At 34.8% G+C, this 23,129-nt stretch overlaps 1 protein-coding gene across 1 annotated transcript in view; it reads right to left on the minus strand.

Moving 5' to 3' along the window:
- LOC111143607 (leucine rich repeats and IQ motif containing 3) overlaps window positions 1-22,467 on the minus strand; it is a 169,511-nt gene extending 147,044 nt beyond the window's left edge. The window contains exons 1-2 of the mRNA XM_022497440.1: window positions 22,219-22,467; window positions 17,862-18,185 (exon numbers count right to left, since the gene is read on the minus strand). Coding sequence (XP_022353148.1) covers window positions 17,862-18,185; window positions 22,219-22,467 — 573 coding nt within the window. The remainder of the gene's footprint in view (window positions 1-17,861; window positions 18,186-22,218) is intronic.
- Window positions 22,468-23,129: the final 662 nt, after the last annotated feature.

Raw genomic sequence — 23,129 nt, forward strand, 5'->3', positions numbered from 1 at the left:
TAAAAATTTCCCTCTCAGCATTGCTTTAGCTGTGTCCCACAAATTTCGGTAGCTTGTATCTTAATTTTAATACATTTTTTCATTTGATACTGTATCTTTGATCTATGGATTTATTAGAAGTGTGTTGCTTAGTTTTCAAGTGTTTGGGGAGTGTCCTCTTATTTTTCTGTAGTTAGAGGACACAATGTATATGATTCAAATTATTTTAAATTTGTTGAGGTTTGTCCATGAAACAGGAAATGGCCTACATATGATTGAACACTTGAAAAGAATGTCTATTCTCCTGTTGCTGGTAGAGTGTTCTATAAATGTCAGTTAGATTTTGCTGGTTGATAGGGTTATAGAGTTTTTTTTCAATATATAGTAGTAATTATTGAGAGAGGAATTTTGATGTCTCCAAATATAATCATGTATTTATTTCTCATTTCAGTTTTATCAATCTTTGCTTCACATATTGTAGGACTCTTGTTTGGTGCATTCACATTTAAGATTACATGTCTTCTTAGTGGTTTGAACCTTTTATCATTATATGTCCCTCTCTGCCTCAGATAATTTTTTTTGCTCTGAAGTTTACCCTACTAATGTTAAGATAGTCAATTGGTCCTCTTTTCCTTTGATTAGTTTTGGTATGATAAATCTTTGTCCATCCTTTTATTTTCAACATCCCTATACCATTGTGTTTGAAGTTTCATGTAGACAACATAAACTTGAGTCGTATTTTTATTTTTTTATTAACATATAATGAATTATTTGCCCCAGGGGTACAGGTCTGTGAATTATCAAGCTTATACATTTCATAGCAGTCACCATAGCACATACCCTCCCCAATGTCCATAACCCAGCCACCCTATCCCTATCCTCCCACCCCTTAACCAACCCTCAGTTTGTTTCATGAGATTAAGAGTCTCTTATGGTTTGTCTCCCTCCCGATCCCATCTTGTTTCATTTTTTCCTTCCCTACCCCCACAACCCCCTACCTTGCCTCTCAAATTCCTCGTATCTGAGAGATCATATAACAGTCTTTCTCTTATTTGAGTCATATTTTTAAATCTACTTGGCCAGTATCTTTCAATTGGTACATTTGGGCCATTTAAGTTTAATTTAAATTTTAATGTAATTACTGATAGAACTTAAGTCTCCCATTTTCTATTATGTATTCTATTTATTTTCTCTGCTTTTCATTTGTTTTCTTATTCTTACTTTCCTACTAAAGAATTTGAGAACTTCATTTATATTGATCCCTAGTGTTTTTTATGCATTCTTTTTTTAGAACTCTCATATACAAACACACACACTCACAAATGAGGTCACCAATTTACTTATCCAAATTAAGTGTAGAACTCTTACCATTCTTTACAGCTATCTTCTTAAGAATTTTCTGAAGTATTTCTCATGCATACATTTAGAACATCAGACAGTGTTATGTTATCAGATATATTATTTGCCAATATTTTCTCCAATTTTGTCAGTTTCCTTTCATTAATAGTTTCCTTTGCTGTGCAGAAGCTGTTTAGTTCAGGTCTGTTAATATTTGCATTATATATTTAAGTGCTTCTATGCTAAATGCATATTTACAAAAGCTATATCCTCTTGTTGGATTGACATCTTTATCATTATGATAACCTTGTCTCTTATTATAGCCTTTGATTTAAAGTCCATTTTGTGTAAGTTTAGCTACACATGCTTCCTTTTGGTTTCTATTTGCATGGAATATCTGTTTCCAATTGCCTGGAATATCTATTCTTTTTCTTTTTCAATATATTTTCTCTCTGTTGCTCACATTAATTAATTTCTATTATTCTATCTTCCCTTTTTCAACATTCTTTAATCTTCCCCCTCTATTCTTCTATTAAGTTCATCCACTGTGCTTTTTTTATTTTGGTTATTGTATTTTTGAGTTCTCTAATTACCATGTTTCTTTTTATCTATTACATTGTTGAAGCTTTCTATTTGTATATTTCAAGTATTTTTATAATTGATCATTGAAGCATTTTAATGATGCCTAAAAAATTTATCAGAAAATTTTAAACAATGCAAGCAACTCAGGATTAGCATCTATCGATTATCTGTTTTCATTCAGTTTAAGACCTTCCTAGTTCTTTGTATGTTGAGTGACTACTGAATGAAACATAGACATTTTTGTACTATGTTCTAAAACTTTTAAATCTCATTTAAACCTTGTTTTAGCTGGCTTTCTCTGATATTGCTCCAGCAAGGGAAATGGAGGTCACTATCTTGTTACTTCCAGGGGGATGTAGAAGTCCAGATTCACCACCATTCAAACCTTTGTTAACCTCCAACTGAAGGTGGGCTTCTCATTACTTCTGGTAGAAGTGCGAGTTTCCACTTTCAGATGGTCTTCATTGACATGGCTATGAGGGTGGCCTTCTTACAGCTGGGAAATAATGAAAGTCCTGATCTCCATTAGTCTTCTTGTGATACCATCCCAATGATTATTGGGTTGCCTCATCAAAGCTTCATGAGGATGGAAGTCTAGGCTCTCCACTCAGCCTCTGCAGCATGGGTAGAAGTGGAACCAAAATGTTTTCTGTGGTTTTGACTGGAGTAGAGTAGTTATTGTTTGAAAGTTAACTGTCTTACTAGACTCATCTTTCTTGCTTGTTTAGATAGAGTAGGCATTTTGGTATTTTGTTTGGTTGCATCTTTTGGCTTTTAGGATACTGACTTCTTTAGCTTTAATTTTAGGATATATGTAAAAAACAAGCAAAACAGGAAATTCATTCACCACCGCGTCATTGCTCAGATTCTGATTGTCATAGCCAGTCAGCCTCTGTGCTTCACCATTCAGTCTTTTAATGTTTGTTTTATATGTAATGTCCAAGGAATTTATATAAGATATAATATATACAGGGATACTTTGTTTTATTATACTTTCTTTATTGCACTTTGCAAATACTGCATTTTTTTTCACTTGTGTTTTGTTGTTGTTGTTTGTTTTTTGTTTTTGTTTGTGTTTTTTACAAATTAAACCTTGTGGTAACCCCACAATAAGCGAGTGTATTGGTGTCATTTTTCCCACGCCACATTTTGGTAATTCTCACCATACTTCAAAGTTTTTCATTATTATATTTGTTATGGTGATCTGTAATTAGTGATTATAACTCACTGTAAACTCAGATGATGGTTATCATTTTTTAGCAATCATGTATTTAATCAAGGTTTCATATACTTCTTTATGCATAATAGTACAGTATTATTACACACTGAACAGATTACAGTAAAAACTTTTATATTCACTAGAAAACCAAAAAATTTATTTGACTTGTTTTAGTATATTTTTTTTTATTGTGTTGGTCTGACATGAAAACTGCAGTATCTCCAAGGTATACCTGTAGTATGATGTAATGCATTATATCATAAATAATAACTATGTAACACATATAATGTCCAAGGAATTGAATTATACTTTGCAAGAGAAGCATCTACTCTATCTTCTTAGAAGTGGAAGCCTATATGCTTTTTATTAACAAAATGGTTTTTTGAGATAAATATGTTCTACCTATACTGCAATATTTTCTACTTAGTCTTAAATTTCCAAAAATATTCATATGTTTTTGTATAATACCATTTTGTACATCAATCTTCAAAATATTTCTTTATTATAGCTATTATTTTTTACATCAATGGAAAGGGCTCCTATTTATGCCATTTAACATTTTGTGTGATAAATTCTACATTAAGACTAATGTTAAACCTTTTGTTTTATTCTACTTAATATGTATTTGCTTAGCTTTTCATTTTACTTTTTCTGTATTACCTTAATTTGGGGGCTTGTCTTGTGAATAGCCACCTTGATTTTGGTTTTTACACTTACAATAAATTTATGATTATTTATATTTACTTATAATCATATCACAACATAAATGTAAATATATAAAAAATTTTATAAATATAGTTTTAATTTTGACACTATCTTATGATTTCTGTATGTCATATAGGCTGTATTTTTTATCTTCAAAAAGCAAAAGTATAAACTTTACAAACATATAATATGTCTTACATATTAAGCCAAACATAAATTCACTTTCAAATATCTCTTTGGTTGTTATATTTATGCACTTTTATTCTTCTTTTGATACTTACCTTGGAATTGAGAAAAAAATGGATGCTAAACATTTGATCTAAAAATCTCTACTTTGAGGTAGGAGCTAAGATGGTGGAATAGTAGGAAGAACCTAGACTTACCTCTCCCTCAAACATAGCTCGATAAATATCAATCATTCTATATATTCAAGAAATCTATCAAGCACTGACAGAAAAAACTGCACAACTGCAGAGAGAGGAGAGGCCACAATGTGGAGGGAGGAGGTGCAGAGACGTGGTTTGGGGGAGAAAGGGATTGTGAGTGCTATGGAGAGGACGGACTCCTGTCAAAGAGAAATGCAAGAGAGAACAAGAGGAGTGCACAGGGAATCACACAAGGGAAAAACTTTCCCAAAGCCACTGATGGGGACAAGAGGGACTGATTTTTCGTGAGTTTTTACAAAGAGCAGGTCTCAAAGATTGGAGTTTAAGAGGTCTGTGGCATGGCCAGTGTGGAGCCCTGAGGGCACTGCAGTGCTCTTTTGGGAATGAGGGCAGATAGCCTGGGGGCAGACTGTGCAATCTTGAGCATCTCCTAGGACACACTGGGAGAGAGAGCACCCCTTCTTGGAGTGCATCTGAGAGAGGTGGCATTGCTTCTCCAGGGAGAAAAGAGCTGTCATGTGCCATTTCCCCTGCCTGCCTCTCAGCATATGCACTGAGACACCTGCTGAGGGTGGCTAACCTGGACACTGGCTCCTTGCTGTGCTTTACTCCATGCCCTTGTGTTTTGGTTAGACTGCCCTTTTGGGACAAAAGGGACATCATTCCCAGTGTAGCAAGATCCTTCCCCAGAGGACCAGTACAGGTCCCCACCAAGCCAGATCCCTTAGGTTTGGCATTTCAAAATTCAGCCAGCCTGGCTGGGAAAGAGCTCAAGGTGCACTGTGATACTGGGCGGGTAGACAGCCAAGACAGAGACAGGGTGAAGGTGGCAATCTGAGGGACACCTGGTTTGCAAGAGGGGAGACTGTCTGCTCTTCTGGGAAGGCTTCCTGGAGATTAGCAGGTGCAAACTCTCCTCTATGGGGACAAAGAAGCTGGCTGGCCCCATTTCCCTTATCCCGCTCTTCAGCATAAACTAATTTCAGTAAGAAGCACAGTGCCAACACTGGTGACGTAAACTGCTTACAGCAAGCTCCCCATCCCAGCCCCCCACCCCTGTGCTCTACTGGTGCTGCTTTTCTTGAGCAGGTGTGCCTGGGAACCAGAACAACAGGTCCATCCTTCAGAAGACCATCAAGCCTCCCCCCACACACATGCACCACATCTATTAAATAGTTCTGCAAAGCTTCAGCTCTAGTGGAAATAGCATCGGGTCTCTTTTAACAAGAAGAACAGAGCACACCTAGTTAAAACTCACCACACTCTGGTCAAGGTCCAAACACTCCCCACTTCAGCCAAGAGGAAACTCTGCAGAGGACTGACCTGAGGGAAAGAGCAGCCACAACACAGCAGCAGAGTGCACACAGCATATGCCAGAGACACTTCCTAAAAAGTCAGGCGCTGGACATATATGAGCTCTTCTACCATAAAGTCATTATTCTCAGGAGCATGAAACATACCAGGCTTTCCTAATATATGAAGACAGAGACCTAGACAAAATATCAAGACAAAGCAATTCATCCCAAAAGAAAGAACAAGAAAAGATCATGACCAGGGATCTAATCCAAACAGATACAAGTAAAATGCCTGATCCAGAATTTAAAGCAACAATCATAAGGATACTAGTTGGGCTTAGGAAAAGCATAGAAGATGCCAGGGAGTCCCATACTGCAGAGATAAAAGACCTAAAAACTGGTCAGGCTGGAAAAAAAAAAGAAAAGAAGAAACACTATAACTGAAGTGCAAAACAACTGGATGTAATGACTACAAGGATGGAGGAAGCAAAGAACAATAACTGATACAGAAGATAAAATTACATAAAATAATGAAAATGAAGGAAGGGGGAAAGAAAAATATTGGATTACAAATATAGACTTAGGGAACTCAGTGATGCCATAAAGCATAATAATATTTGTATCAGAGGAGTTCCAGAAGAAGATGGAGGAAAGGGACCAGAAGGTTTATTTGAAGAAATTATAACTAAAAATTTCTTCAACTTGGGGGAAGGAAACAGATCCAAATTAAGGAGGCACTGAGAACTCCCATCAAAATCAACAAAAGCAGGTCAACACCAACACATATCATATCAAATTTGCAAAATATAGAGATAAAAAAATCCTAAAAGCAGCAAGATAAAAGAAGTCTCTAACTTATAAGTGAAGATCAATAAGGCTAGTAGTAGTTCTCTCCACAGAAAATTGGCAGGCCAAAAGAAAGTAGGATGAAATATTCAACATACTGAATGGGAAAAATCTATATCCAACAATACTCTATCCAGCAAGGCTATCATTCAGAATAGAAGGAAAGATGAAGTTTCCCAGACAATAAAAAACAAAGGAGTTCATGACCACTAAACCAGTCCTGTAAGAAATATTAAAGGGGATGCTTTGAGTAGGAAAGAAAGACAAAAAGTGACAAAGACTAGAAGGGAATAGAGAAAATCTCCAGAAACGGAAAAAAAAAAAAAATAGAATGGCATACAATTCATATCTATCAATAATTACTCCGAATGTAAATGGACTAACTGCTCCAATCAAAAGACACAGGGTGTCAGAATGGATAGAAAAACAAAGCCCATCTATATGCCGCTTACAAGAGACTCACTTTAGACCTAAAGAGACCTGTAGGGTTTTTTTTTTTATTGTTTTGTTTTTGTTTTTGTTTTTGTTTTCACCTGCAGATTGAAAGTGAGGGGATGGAGAAATAGTTACCATGCAAATAGATGTTAAAAGAAAGCTGGAGGGTGCCTGGGGGGCTCAGTCAGTTAAACATCTGCCTTTGGCTCAGGTCATGATCCCAGAGTCCAGGGATCAAGTCCTGCATCTGGCTTCCCACTCAGTGAGGAGTCTGATTCTTCCTCTGACCCTCTGCTTTTCATGCTCTCCCTCTTTCACTCTCTCTCTCTCTCAAATAAATATATAAAATCTTAAAAAAGAAATAAATAAAGAAAGAAAGCTGGAGTAGCAATACTTATATCAAACAAACTTGATTTTAAACCAAAGACTACAACAAGAGATGAAGAAGTAATAAAAATAAACTAATAATTGTAATGAATTAGACTATCCAATAAAAATAATTGTAAATATTTATGAACCCAACTTGGGAGCATCCAAAGATATAAATCAATAAATAACAAACAAAAAGGAACTCATTGACAATAATACAATACTAGTAGGAGACATTAACTCCACTTATAGCAAGGGACAGATCAGCTAAGCTGAAAATCAACAAGGAAACAATGGTTTTGAATGACAAACTGGGCCAGATGGACTTCACAGATACATTCAGAACATTTCATCCTAAAGCAGCAGAATACACAGTCTTTTCAAGTGGACATAGTTACATTTTCCAGAACAGATAAGGTTCTGGAGGTCACAATTTAGGTTTCAACAAGTACAAAGAGGCTGAGATCACATCATGCTTATTTTCCAGTCACAACACTATGAAACTTAAAGTCAATCACAAGAAAAAATTTTCAAAGACCACAAATACATGGATGTTAAAGAACATCCTACTAAAGAATGAATGGGTCAACCAAGAAATTAAAAAAGAACTTTAAAAATAGATGGAAACAAATGAAAATGAAAACATACCAGTCCAAAACTTTTGAGATACAGCAAAAGTGGTCATAAAAAGGAAATACATAGCAATATAGGCCTAACTCAAGAAGCAAGAAAAATCTCAATCTGCAACCTAACCTTACACCTAAAGAAGCTAGAAAAATAAAAACAAATGAAGACTAACGCCAGCAGAGGAAGGGAAGCAATAAACATTAGAGCAGAAATAAATGATATAGAAACAAACAAACAAACAAACAAACAAAAAGAAGAAGAACACATTGATGAAACCAGGAGCTGGTTCTTCAAAAGAATTCATAAAATTGATAAATCCCTAGCCAAGTTTACTAAAAAAAGAGAGAGAGAGAGAGAGAGAGAGAGAGAACATGAATAAATAAAAATAAAAGAGAGAAGAAATCAAAACCACACTGCAGAAATACAAATAATTAAAATAGAATATTATGAAAAGTTATATGCCAATAAATTGGACAACCTGGAAGAAATGGACAAATTCCTAGAAACATATAAATTAGCAAAACTGAAACAGAAAGAAATAGAAAACTTGTACAGACTGATAACCAGCAAAAAAAACTAAATCAGTAATCAAAAATCTCCCAACAAACTAAAGCCCAGGGCTGAATGGCTTCCCTTGAAAATCCTACCAAACATTTAAAGAAGAGTTAACACCTGTACTTCTCTAACTATTCCAAAAACTAGAAATCAAAGGAAAACTTCCAAACTCATTCTATGAGTTACCCTTACCATTATCTTGATTCATTATCCTGATTCCAAATTCAGACAAATACCCCACTAAAATGAGAGAACTACAGGTCAACATCTATGATGAACATGGATGTAAAAATTCTCAACAAAATACTAGCAAATTGAATCCAATGGAACATTAACAGAGTCATTCACTATGATCAAGTAGGATTTATTCCTGGGTTGCAAGGGGTGGTTCAATATTCACAGTCAACCTGATATACCACAATAAAATAAAGGATAAGAACCATCTGATCCTCTCAACAGATACAGAAAAAGCATTTGACAAAGCACAGCACCCATTCTTGATAAAAACCCTAAACAAAGTAGGGATAGAGGGAACAAACCTCAACATCATGACGGCCACAAGTGGAAAACCCACATCTAAAATCATCCACAATGGGGAAAAACTGAAAGCTTTTCCTCTGTGGTCAGGAATAAGACATAGATGTCTACTCTCAGCATTATTTAAAATAGTGCTAGAAGAGGTTACTGCCTATGTTCTCCTCTAGGATTCTGATGGATTCCTGTCTCACATTGAGATCTTTTATCCATTTTGAGTTTATCTTTGTGTACAGTGTAAGAGAATGGTCGAGTTTCATTCTTTTGCATATCCAGTTTTTCCAGCACCATTAATTGAAGAGACAGTCTTTTTTCCACTGTATATTTTTTTCCTGTTTTGTCGAAGATTAATTGACCATATAGTTGAGGGTCCATATCTGGGCTCTCTACTCTGTTCCACTGGTCTATGTGTCTGTTTTTATGCCAGTACCATGCTGTCTTGGTGATCACGGCTTTGTAGTAAAGTTTGAAATCAGGTAATGTGATGCCCCCCGTTTTATTTCTGTTTTTCAACATTTCCTTAGCGATTCGGGGTCTCTTCTGATTCCATACAAATTTTAGGATTATTTGCTCCAGATCTTTGAAAAATACTGGTGGAATTTTGATCAGAATGGCATTAAAAGTATAGATTGCTCTAGGCAGTATAGACATTTTAACAATGTTTATTCTTCCGATCCAAGAGCATGGAATGGTCTTCCATATTTTTGTGTCTTCTTCAATTTCTTTCATGAGTGTTCTGTAGTTCCTTGAGTACAGTTCCTTTACCTCTTTGGTTAGGTTTATTCCCAGTTATCTTATGGTTCTTGGTGCTATAGTAAATGGAATCGATTCTCTAATTTCCCTTTCTGTATTGTCATTGTTAGTGTATAAGAAAGCCACTGATTTCTGTATGTTGACTTTGTATCCTGCCACGTTACTGAATTGCTGTATGAGTTCTAGTAGTTTGGGGGTGGAGTCTTTTGGGTTTTCCATATAAAGAATCATGTCATCTGTGAAGAGAGAGAGTTTGATTCTTCATTGCCAATTTGGATACCTTTTATTTCTCTTTGTTGTCTGATTGCTGTTGCTAGGACTTCTAATACTATGTTGAACAAGAGTGGTGAGAGTGGGCATCCTTGTCGTGTTCCTGATCTCAACGGGAAGGCTGCAAGCTTTTTCCCATTGAGGATGATATTTGCTGTGGGTCTTTCATAGATAGATTTTATGAAGTTCAGAACATAGGCAGTAACTTCGATATCAGCCACAGCAACTTCTTTCAAGATATGTCTCCAAAGGCAAAGGAAACAAAAGCGAAAATGAACTTTTGGGACTTCATCAAGATCAAAAGCTTCTGCACAGCAAAGGAAACAGTCAACAAAACAAAGAGGCAACCCACGGAATGGGAGAAGATATTTGCAAATCACAGTACAGACAAAAGGTTGATATCCAGGATCTATAAAGAACTCCTGAAACTCAACACACACAAAACAGACAATCATATCAAAAAATGGGCAGAAGATAGGAACAGACACTTCTCCAATGAAGACATACAAAAGGCTATCAGACACATGAAAAAATGCTCATCATCACTAGCCATCAGGGAGATTCAAATTAAAACCACATTGAGATACCACCTTACACCAGTTAGGATGGCCAAAATTAGCAAGACAGGAAACAACATGTGTTGGAAAGGATGTGGAGAAAGGGGAACCCGCTTACACTGTTGGTGGGAATGCAAGTTGGTGTAGCCACTTTGGAGAACAGTGTGGAGATTCCTCAAGAAATTAAAAATAGAGCTTCTCTATGACCCTGCAATTGCACTACTGGGTATTTACCCCAAAGATACAGATGTAATGAAAAGAAGGGCCATCTGTACCCCAATGTTTATAGCAGCAATGGCCAAGGTCACCAAACTGTGGAAAGAACAAAGATGCCTTTCAACGGACGAATGGATAAGGAAGATGTGGTCCATATACATTATGGAGTATTATGCCTCCATCAGAAAGGATGAATACCCAACTTTTGAAGCAACATGGATGGGACTGGAAGAGATTATGCTGAGTGAAATAAGTCAAGCAGAGAGAGTCAATTATCATATGGTTTCACTTATTTGTGGAGCATAACAAATAGCATGGAGGACAAGGGGGAGATGGAGAGGAGAAGGGAGTTGAGGGAAATTGGAAGGGGAGGTGAACCATGAGAGACGATGGACTCTGAAAAACAATCTGAGGGTTTTGAAGGGGTGGGGGGTGGGAGATTGAGGGATCCAGGTGGTGGGTATTGTAGAGGGCACGGATTGCATGGAGCACTGGGTGTGGTGCAAAAATAATGAATATTGTTACGCTGAAAAAATAAAAAATTAATAAAAAAATAAAATAAAATAAAATAGTGCTAGAAGTCCTAGCCCCAGCAATCAAACAACGAAAAGAAATAAGAGTCATCCAAATCAGCAAGGAAGAAGTCAAACTTTCACTATATTCAGATGACATCATACTCTATGTAGAAAAACCCAAAGAGTCCCCCTGAAAATTGCTAAAACTGATACACAAATTCAATAAAGTTGCAGGATACAGGCCAAGGTACAGTAATGTGTTGCATTTCTATACACTAATAATGAAGCAGCACAAAGAGAAATCAAGGAACCAATCCCATTTACAATTGCACCAAAACCCATAAAATATCTAGGACTATACTAAGCAAAGAGGTAAAAGATCTGTACCTGAAAACTATAAAACACTTATGAAAGATATTGAAGATGATACAAAGAAATGGAAAAACATTCCATGCTAATAGATTGGAAGACCAAATATTGTTAAAATATATATACTACCAAAGTAATCCACACATATCCCGCAATCCTTATCAAAATACCAACACATCTTTCACAGAGCTAGAACAAACAATCCTAAAGTTTAAATGGAACCACAAAAGACCCCAAATAGCCAAAGCAACCTGGAAAAAGAAAAGCAAAGCTGGAGACATCACAATTCTGGACTTCAAGTTCTATTACAAAGTTGTAGTGATCAAGACAGTATGGTACTGGCACAAAAACAGACACATTGATCAATAGAACAGAATAGAAAATCCAGTAATGGACCCATAACTGTATGGTCGGCTAATCTTCAACAAAGCAGGAAAGAACATCCAATGGGGAAACAACAACAACAACAACAAACAGTCTCTTCAACAAATAGGGTGGTGCTTCAACACAGGCTCTGGGCACCCAGGAAGGTGTACACAGCCAAAAGGTTCAACCAGTTCATCTGCTCTCTACATGTGCCTCTGTCCCCAGCTGCTGAACCGCCGCTCAGTGGTGCCCAGAGGATCCTTGGTCCATGCAAAAGCATTATGCCCTTTCCCAAATACACTCTAGGAAGGGGAACAGTCTCTCTCAGAGCAGCCTAGGGGATCCCCATGACAGCATCTTGCATGAACCCTACAGGCCACTTATTCTCCCTGACTTCTATCCATGAAAAGGGCTCCCTCCTCCCCGCAGCACCTGGCTTTTCTCTCCTCCAATTCACATGGCTGAATCTCCTTTCTGCCACATTCTCTCCTTCCAATTGTGCAGATTATTTTCTTAATTCTCAAATCAATTTCCTAGTTGTTCAAAATGATTTGATGTTAATCTCATTGGGGACCAAGAGATGAGGCAAGCCAGGGTTCCCCTACTACTCCACCACTTTAATTCCTCTGCCCCAGTTTTCATAGTATTCTTGTACTCAATAATAAGTGTAAAAAAAAAGTTCTGAAATATATATTTCAAACATTACTAAATAAGTTTATATTCTCATAGATTGTCATTTATTCAAGAGTTTATTGTTCTAAATTAAACCTTTCGATAAGTAAAGAATAACCAAAATAATATTGCTTATAGCAGAAATAATGAGTAAAAATTTATCAGTAAACTGAAAAACTGTTATTCAAATAGATTTCTTTAAATCTCTACCATAAAATTCTGCCATAATTAGGTATACCTATAGCTCTTTAAGGCTTACTCCATCTGTGATGCATTCCATTCATGTTTTTTATACAATGGTTTTTTTCCTTCAATCATTCTATTTCTGACATTTTTAATCTTATCTTTTAAATTAAAATGTATTTCCTTGAGCTTAAAAATATACTAAAGTAGGACCATCTCACTTTTTAAAAATATTTCCCATTAAGCCTATTTCTGGCAGCTAAGGCATCATCTTTCCTCAGTCCAAAATTTTCTCATAAAACCTTCTATACTTGGTAATTATGTATTAACCCATTACAATTCTGTATCCATTCCTGAAAGTTAATGAAATTGCAAAGATGCACAAACCTCTTCAACAGAAGTTTTCGAAATAGTTTTGTTTCCATGATAATTTTTCTTGACCTTTAAAAACATCCTTTTTTTCAATCATCCATTTCCCTTAAACTAAGTGATAATAAGCCATCTCTCTGTTTTTCCTCCTACCTCCTGAAATTAATTCCCTGTTATCATCATTGGTCCCTCTGCTTTGTATCCATAAAATGAAACTGCCCTAAGGCTGTGTCCTTAGCTCTCATACTGATTCCTATATTTTCTTCTGGTGCTTTGGCTTCAACCATGCCCTCAGACCAATGACTACTGAATTTACATATTATACTTAGAACATTACGTTTGAATTTTAGTTCTACATTTCCAATGCCTGGTTGGTATCTCTGTATCAATATCCTATCTCAAATAAACATGACCAAACTTAACTTTCTACCACAACTCTTCAAATGCTAAGTTACTTATTTCTAAGTTACTTTTTGTCCCAGTTACCCAAATTCAAAATACAAAAAGAATATTTTCTCACTTATTATTCTTTGTTTTCTTATTCATATTCATATTATTCATATTTGATCAGTTAAAAAAATCCTGTCAAATAGTTGCACTGTCTGTTCTTTGATATACAATGTTGATTGCAGGACTATGAAACCAAGAAAGATTTAAAATCCCAGCTTCTTGGAGTGCCTGGGTGGCTCAGTGGGTTAAAGCCTCTGCCTTCGGCTCAGGTCAGGATCCTGGGATCAGCCCTGCATCAGGCTCTCTGCTCGGCAGGGAGCCTGCTTTCTCTTTTCTCTCTCTCTCTGCCTACCTTTCTGCCTACTTGTGATCTCTATCTGTCAAATAAAATAAATAAAATTTTTTTTAAAAAATCCCAGCTTCTTGACTGACTATATAAGTCTGACATCGGGTAAAATTTTAAACCTTACTATATTTCATTCGTTTCTGTGAAATAATATCTTTCCACACCAAAGAATATGATGAATAGTATTCTTCAGAAAGTCCTTCCCTATCTAGCCCAAGCCTTCATCCCTTTTGTCCTATGTTACTACTTTATTTTCTTTTCTTTAGAAATTAACACGAGCTGGCATTCTATGCTGGTTTTATTTTGTTTTGTTATTTCTGCTTATATGTTTACTTTCTGTGCCTTCCCACTGAACTTTAAGAGAGAAGAACCTTTGTTGGTATTATTTACCACAGAGTCCAGAATAATCTCGCTCACATATTAGGTGATCAATACATATTTGGTAAAGGAATGAAGGGATAAAATATATAAAGTGCCTACCACAATGACTTTATTGAGTGTCTGTCCTCTATACTGTCTATCTTCTTTCTTCTTTGCCACTACTGTCTATATCAACTCTAATCACATAATTTCTGGCCTACAGTAATTGATCTCTCTGCTCTCATCTGTCTCCTAACCTCCATTAACCTGCTAGCAAAATACTGAATTAATTTCCTTTAAAAAACTTTGTCAATAACATTTATTCATAGAGCACCAGTTATGGTAGAACCACTCTAATTTCCTCCTCAAATAACTACAATAGATCTTCATTGCATTCATTAAGAAGTCTAAACTCCTTAGTATGTCATCCAAGGTTCTTTTCATATCCCCACTAATTTCCTATTAATTGCTTAAATGAACATCAATCATTTTGATTGTCCTTAAAAAAAGTCATGTTAAAAAAAAGTCAAGTATGTTCCTACCTTCGATTATATCATAATACCCAACTAGAACACATAAATGAAATTCTTCTTTTAGGGCCCGGGTTAAGACACCCAGAATTAAATACTGGCTTCACTTTTTTATTTCTCTAAAATTTTTAACTATTATTTCAAAATCATTAATATATTCATAACTTTTTATAAATAATTGTATGCAGTTATAAAGTTTTCTAACTTCCTAATCTCCATGCATAATCACTGTTCATTGTTTATACACCCTTTCAAATGTGATCACTGTTCAGCTGATTTTCCATTCTTTATCAATTGTCAATGCATAGAGAGATAGACAGATAGAGATTTAGATATATTTAGAACAGATTATAAATATGTTCTGCAATATACTTTTTTACTTCCTATGTAGTTTTACTTTTCTAACACCTGCAGAACTCATCTCTTTTAAATTCTTACATGATCTATCTACCCTAATACTCATGCTATGAATCATTTTTTAAATATTTTTTATCTATCCATTTAAGCATTTTGTAATCTACAACTAGATATGGTTTCTCAATCAATGCTTTCAGCATTAAAAAATATCAACATATAATGATGATTTCAACATGCCATGTCACCAAATTAATTAAGAATTTAATATTTTCTTAAAGATTTTATTTATTTATTTGACAGAGAGAGAAATCACAAGCAGGCAGAGAGGCAGGCAGAGAGAGAGGGGGAAGCAGGCTCCCCACTGAGCAGAGAGCCTGATGCGGAGCTCCATCCCAGGACCCTGGGACCATGATCCAAGCCGAAGGCAGAGGCTTAACCCACTGAGCCACCCAGGTGCCCCAAGAATTTAATATTTTTATCCACTTCCATTAATATTCCAAACTGTCCTTTAAAGAATTGAAAAAAAGAAACTAATTCCCAATGGAAAGCTCAAATATAGAAAACCTGAAAAAAAATTAGAGATCCGCTATCTATTTAAAAAACAAAATTTTTAATCAACACAATCTTCAAGAAATAAAAAATGAAAATAGCAAGGTGGAAGAATATAAGATTAAATTAAAATATCAATTGTATTTCTATATATTAGTAACAAACAATCCAAAAATGAATTTAAGAAAATAATTCCATCACAAAATCAAAATGAATAAAATACATAGAAATAAATTTTGACAAGACAACTGTAAAACTTGCACAATGAAAACTATAAAACAATGCTGAGAGAATTAAAGAATATCTAAATAAATTGAGAGACAGTTCACATTCAAGAATGAGAATACTCACTATTGTAAAGATGGCAATCTCCACAAATTGATATATAAATTCAATGGAATCTTTATCACTATCCCACCAGGAATATTGTAGAAATTGACAAGCTGATCCTAAAATTCATTTGTAAATGCAAGGGACCCTGAATAGCCAAAGCAATATTGAAAAAGAAGAGCAAAGTTGGAGGACGCATACTTCCCTATTTCAAAACTTAACTACAAAGCTATCTACAATAATCAGACTGTGTGCTACTGGAATAAGGATAAATATATAGACCATTAGAATATAACTGAGAGTCCAGAAATTAACCTTCCATTTTATGGCCAACTGATTTCAGACAAAGATATCCAGATAGTTCACCTGGGAAAGAATAATCTTTTCAACAAATTGAATACATGCAAAAAAAAAAAATGAAATTACACTCTTAATTCACACCATACATAAAAATTCATTCAAAATGAAACACAGTCTAAGTTTCAGCTAAAATTATTAAACTTCTAGGAAAAAACATAGAAACAATTTTATGACCTTAGGCAGAGTTCTTAGATACAATTCCAAAAGCATAATCCATAAAAGAAAAAAATTCATAACCTAGGTGTCTTAAAACTCAAAATTTTTCTGCTCTAAGAGACCATCAAGAAAATGAAAAGATGAGCTAGAGGCTGAGAAAAAAATATTTGTAATACATATATCTGATAAAGGATTTATATCCATGGATCTATTCTTACAACACAATAAGACAAACAACCCACATTCAAAATGAGCAAAATATTGCATAGGCATTTGATAAAAGTATGCATAATTGATAAGCAGATGAAAAGTGCTTACCACCATTATTCCTTAGGGAAATAAAAATTAAAACCAAAATAAAATACCAATTTATACCTACTAGAATGTCTAATAGTTTAAAATACAAAAAATACTAGTGTTTGAAAGGAACTAGAACCCTTATGTATTTTTGGTTTCTACTGTTTAGAAAGCAATTTAGTGTTTTACAAAATTAAGCATAAACTTACCATAAATACCCTCATTTGCACTCCTAAGAATCTACCCAAGAAAAATGAAAACATATGTCTACATAAAAACATGTTAAGTAGGTGTTCATAACAGCATCATTCATAATAGCAAAAACTGAAAATAATCTAAACATCCATCAACTGGTGAATGAACAAAAAAAATGCAGTATATTCATATGATGGATAATTATTCCACAATCACAAGTAACTAACTACTAAGTAACTAACTGCTGATACAAAATAAATGAGCCTCAAACATATCACACTAAGTGAAAAAAGGCAGCTGGGTAAGACTGTGTATTGTATGACTTGATTCAGATAAAATATTTAGTAAAGCAATTTCATAGAAACAGAAACCAGACTAATGGTACCTATGACTGGCGATGGGAGTAGAAATTAACTGCACATGGGAAAGAAGGAAACTTTTGGAGTAGTGGAAATTTCTAACACTGGAATGTGGAGATGGTTACATAACACCATTGATTTACTAAAATCATTAAATCATATATATAAAATGAGTTAATTTTATAGTATTTAAGTTATATCTCATAAAGCTATTATAGTAAAACATAATAGAAACCAAAAATATATTTCTCTACAATTTGATATTTTATGCTCAGCAATTTTTATGCAGTAGGCATATAAGCTTCTATAAATTCTCAGATATAATACTACTAATATATTCACTAGTTTATGAAATTTTAAAAAATGATACAGTATATATTAGTTCATATAACTTAGGTTTAACTGAAATGAAACTCTAATGAATCCAATTACCTTTTTCAAAGCAGGGCAGAAATTAAAGAAGAGTCGGTGGTTATATGCTTTGAATCTTTCGGGAAGATGCCAGTTCTGAATTATTTCTTCATCAGAAATCACATGATGATCCAGTGCTTTGAGAGGCCATATACTGTTGACAAGAACATGTCTATATCCTTTTTTAAGGCTCACTGGACAATCGAACATAGTGAGGGCAATGAGACTTGGACAGGCAGATAACATACATATATTCTTTAACTTTGCAAACCCATTGTCATGAAGATAGAGGAGTTTTAGTTTCTTCAATCCACTCCAAAATTTGGTATCTGGTAGACTCTTTATCTGAAATATTATTAATAATAACATCTTAATACAAATATTAATTTTCTATAAATTACATGGAAAATTAAAAACATTAAACATCTTCTAAAACTCAATATTTTCCAAACTGGAAAATTGCTGACTAATAATCCAAAAAAGAATCTCTCATTATCCAATGGTTACTGGAGTAAAAACAATACATTGTTCATCTATAATATGTTATCATTATTAGTATAATTAAATGAATAGACATATATACTTTGTTCAGTAAAAATTCCTTCATAGTAGGCCAATTTTAAAATTTTCTAAACATAAAGAATTAAGGAGCCATATCAATCAACGTGATACACCACATTAACAAAAATGAAAGTCAAAAATCATGATCATCTCAATAGATAAAGGAATTTGACAAAATTCAACATTTTTTCATGATAAAAACTCTTAACAAGTAGGTACAGAGGGAATGTACCTCAACATAATAAAGGCCATAAACGACAAGCCCACAGCTAACATCATATACAATAATGAAAATTGAAAGCTTTTCCTCTAAGAACAGGAACAAAGCAAAGCTGTCCACTCTTTCCACTTTTATTCAACACAATATTAAAAGTTCCAGCCAGAATAATTAATCAAGGAAAAGAAACAAAAGGCATACAAATCAGAAAGGAAGAAACAAAACTGTCAGCATTTGCAGATGACATATTATATACAGAAAATCCTAAAGACTTTGCCAAAAAATTATTCAGCTAATAAATCAATTAGTAAAGTTGCAGGATACAAAACCAATATACAGATATCTGCTGCATTTCTATACACTAATAATAAGCTAAAGAAAGAGAAATTAAGAACACCAATCCCATACAAAATTGCATCAGAAAGAGTAAAATACCTAGAATGAATTTAACCAAGGAGGTGAAAAGATCTACACACTGCATACTGAAAACTATAAAATATGGATAAAAGAAAGAGTAAAAGACAAATAAATGGAAAGATATTCCATGTTCTGGACTGAAAGAATAAATCTTGTTAAAATAATATTACCCAAAACAATCTACATACTCAGTATACTCCCTTTTAAAATCCAAAGGCATTTTTCACAGAAAAGGAAAAAAGAATCTTAAAATGTATAGGGAAACACAGAAGACCCTGAATAGCCAAAGCAATCCTGAAAGAGAATAAAGCTAGAGGTATCATCACCCTCATTTTAAACTATATTACAAACCCATAGTAATCCAAACAGTACGATATTGGTATAAAAATAGAACAGACACTTCTCCAATGAAGACATACAAATGGCTATCAGACACATGAAAAAATGTTCATCATCACTAGCCATCAGGGAGATTCAAATTAAAACCACATTGAGATACCACCTTACACCAGTTAGAATGGCCAAAATTAGCAAGACAGGAAATAACGTGTGTTGGAGGGGATGTGGAGAAAAAGGAACCCTCTTACACTATTGGTGGGAATGCAAGTTGGTGTAGCCACTTTGGAGAACAGTGTGGAGATTCCTCAAGAAATTAAAAATAGAGCTTCCCTATGACCCTGCCATTGCACTACTGGGTGTTTACCCCAAAGATACAGATATAGTGAAAAGAAGGTCCATCTGTACCCCAATGTTTATAGCAGCAATGGCCATGGTCACCAAACTGTGGAAAGAACCAAGATGCCCTTCAACGGACGAATGGATAAGGAAGATGTGGTCCATATACACTATGGAGTATTCTGCCTCCAACAGAAAGGATGAAAACCCAACTTTTTTTTTTTTTAAATATTTTATTTGTTTATTTGACAGACAGAGATCACAAGTAGGCAGAAAGGCAGGCAGAGAGAGAGAGAAAGCAGGCTCCCTGCCGAGCAGAGAGCCCGATGTGGGGCTCGATCCTAGGGCCCTGGGATCATGACCTGAGCCGAAGGCAGAGGCTTTAACCCACTGAGCCACCCAGGTGCCCCAAAAACCCAACTTTTGTATCAACATGGATGGGACTGAAAGAGATTATGCTGAGTGAAATAAGTCAAGCAGAGAAAGTCAATTATCATATGGTTTCACTTATTTGCGGAGCATAACAAATAACATGGAGGACATGGGGAGATGGAGAGGAGAAGGGAGTTGAGGGAAACTGGAAGGGGAGGTGAACCATGAGAGACTATGGACTCTGAAAAACAACCTGAGGGTTTTGAAAGTGCGGGGGGTGGGAGGTTGGGGAAGCCAGGTGGTGGGTATTAAGGAGGGCATGTATTGCATGGAGCACTGGGTGTGTTGCAAAAACAATGAATACCGTTACGCTGAAAAGAAATTAAAAAAAAAAAAAAGACACAAAGCTCAATATAACAGAATTCAGAGACCAAAAATAAACACATGCATAGATGGTTAGTTGATCTACGATGGAGTCAAGAATATACAATGAGGACAGGGCAGTCTCTTCATAAATTTGCATATCATCCTTGCACAGCAGCCATGCTAATCTTCTCTGTATCTTTCCATTTTTAGAATATATGCTGCCAAAGCAAGCACAAGGGCAGTCTCTCCAATAAATGGTGTCAGGAAAACTGGACAGCAACATGTAAAAAAAAAAAAAGTCATGAAACTGGACCTCTATCTTATATCATACACAAAAATTACCTCAAAATGGATTAAAGTATAAAACCCAAGACCTGAAACTATAAAACTCCTAAAAGAAAACATAGGCCATACATTCCTTCACAATAGCCTTAGTGGTGATTTTTGGTTTTGACACAAAAAGCAAAGGACACAAAAGCAAAAATACATCAAGTAAAAATATAATAAACTAAGAAGCTTCTGCAGAGCAAAGCAAAAAAATGAGAAGGCAAGCTACTGAATGGAAGACAATATTTGCCAGTCATATATGTAATAAGGGGATAATATCCAAAATATATAAAGAACTCATACAACTCAATAACAAAATAAAATCCAATTAAAAAATGGGCAGTGAAACTGAATAGACATTTACTAAAGACATCCAGATGGCCAACATGGTACATGAAGATATGCTCACTATCAATAATCATCAGGGAAATACAAATCAAAACCACAATAAGATATCACTTCACACCTGCTAGAATGGCCATAGTCCAAAGAACAGGAAATAACAAGGATGTGAAGAAAAGGGAATGTAAATTGGTATAATCACTGTAGAAAACAGTATGGAGGTTCCTCAAAAAAGTAAAAATAAAACTACCACATGATCCAACAATTCTACTTCTCAGTATTTATCTCAAGACAAGGAAAACACTGACTCAAAAAGATTTATGTACCCTTCATATTCATTCCAGCATAATTTACAATAGCTAAGACATGTAAGCAGCCTCAGTATCTACTGACAGATAAATGGATAAAGAAAATGTGCCATATATATTTTTACATATATATATAGATATATATTACCAATCATTATGTTGTACAGATGAACTTAATATGTTATATGTCAATTATGTCATCAAAATATTAAAAAGTCCAGAGCATTTTTACTTATTTATTTACTTTTTAAAGATTTTATTTATTTATTTGAGAGAGGGAGAATAAGACAGAGAGAGCACAAGAGAGGGAAGGGTGGAGGGAGAAGTAGACTCCCCGTTGAGCAGGGAGCCTAATGTGGGACTCAATCCTAGGACTTCAGGATCATGACCTGAAAAGTCGTTTAACCAACTGAGCCACACAGGTGCCCCTAAAAGTCCAGAGCATTTTTAACTAGACTATTAATTTAAGAAGTAAAATATACCAAATCACACAGTGTTATATATATTTCTAACTCAAAATTTTGTTTAAACTTAAAAAAATTTTTAAAGTAATTCTCCACATCAAATGTGGGGCTCAAACTCATAACCCAAAGATCAAGAGTCACTTGCTCTACCTACTGAGCCAGCCAGGCACGCACCCCTTAAATTTTAAATTTTGTATTTAGATATATTCTATTTTTAATTTTTTTTATATTTTATATAAAAATTGGGAGATATATTGGGATAGACAGCATAAGTGTTTTTGAATATCAATTTCATTTATATGCAAAAATCTAAAATGTCTATTGCTTACCTGATTTCCATGGAGATCAAGTTTGACTAATTTTATACAACTTTGAAGTGGACGAATATCTGTAATAAAATTGTTTGAGAAGATGCATACTCTGAGAGAGATATAGGATTGCAAATTTTCCATGGATTTTAAATGCAGGCCACTGAACTTCACGAAAACAAAATCTTTTTGATCTTCTATCATGTTCTCATTATAGTGACTCCATTCTTCATGATTGGTTAGCTCTTCTGTTATTGTTCCATGAAACATCTAGGAAATAAAAGAGTTGAAGGTAGGAAATGGAACAGAATTTTAAGGGGTTTGGGCTGTTTTTTAAAGGCATTGCTCAAAGATCATATACACAAAGTGAAACTTGTTGTTTTAATATTTCGTTCAAAACTTCCCAACCTTGGAGAGTCAGAATTGCTCTGATAGGATATGTAACGAGTGTGCTGCTAGGGAGCCAGTGCCCATATATACATGGCTCCTGTGTTTACTCTTGTACTGGGAGTTCACTCCTTGACTTTGCCTTACTTCTACTAGCCTCCCTGCATTTCAGGGTTTTTTAAGAGTATCTCCATGGATGCAATCTCCCTTCTCTTATTTTAACAATACATTCTAATAGCTTTTAGCTGCACATGCTGGGAATTTCCAATCCAGTTAAATGGTTTTATTTTTTTTTTAATTTAAAAAAAATTTTTTTAGTCCCCTAATATTTTTCTGTGGAACAGAAAAAAGTAACGGTTAATAGTTCTTAACTCAGTATATTTTTATTGTGAAAAAGTACTATTGAAACTTAGGTAAAAGAAGGAGAAAGCCAAAACAGAGCGTACTGCACAGGTGTTAGTGCCTTAGGGATAGAAGGACAGAGTGGAGTGAACACCCTTCAAGACAAAAGAACCCTCTTCCCTGTTTCCTCCTTGTGGAAGGAA

The sequence above is a fragment of the Enhydra lutris genome, unplaced genomic scaffold (genome assembly GCF_002288905.1).
Source record: "Enhydra lutris kenyoni isolate GAN:26980312 unplaced genomic scaffold, ASM228890v2 scaffoldscaffold9, whole genome shotgun sequence".
Taxonomy (NCBI): domain Eukaryota; kingdom Metazoa; phylum Chordata; class Mammalia; order Carnivora; family Mustelidae; genus Enhydra; species Enhydra lutris.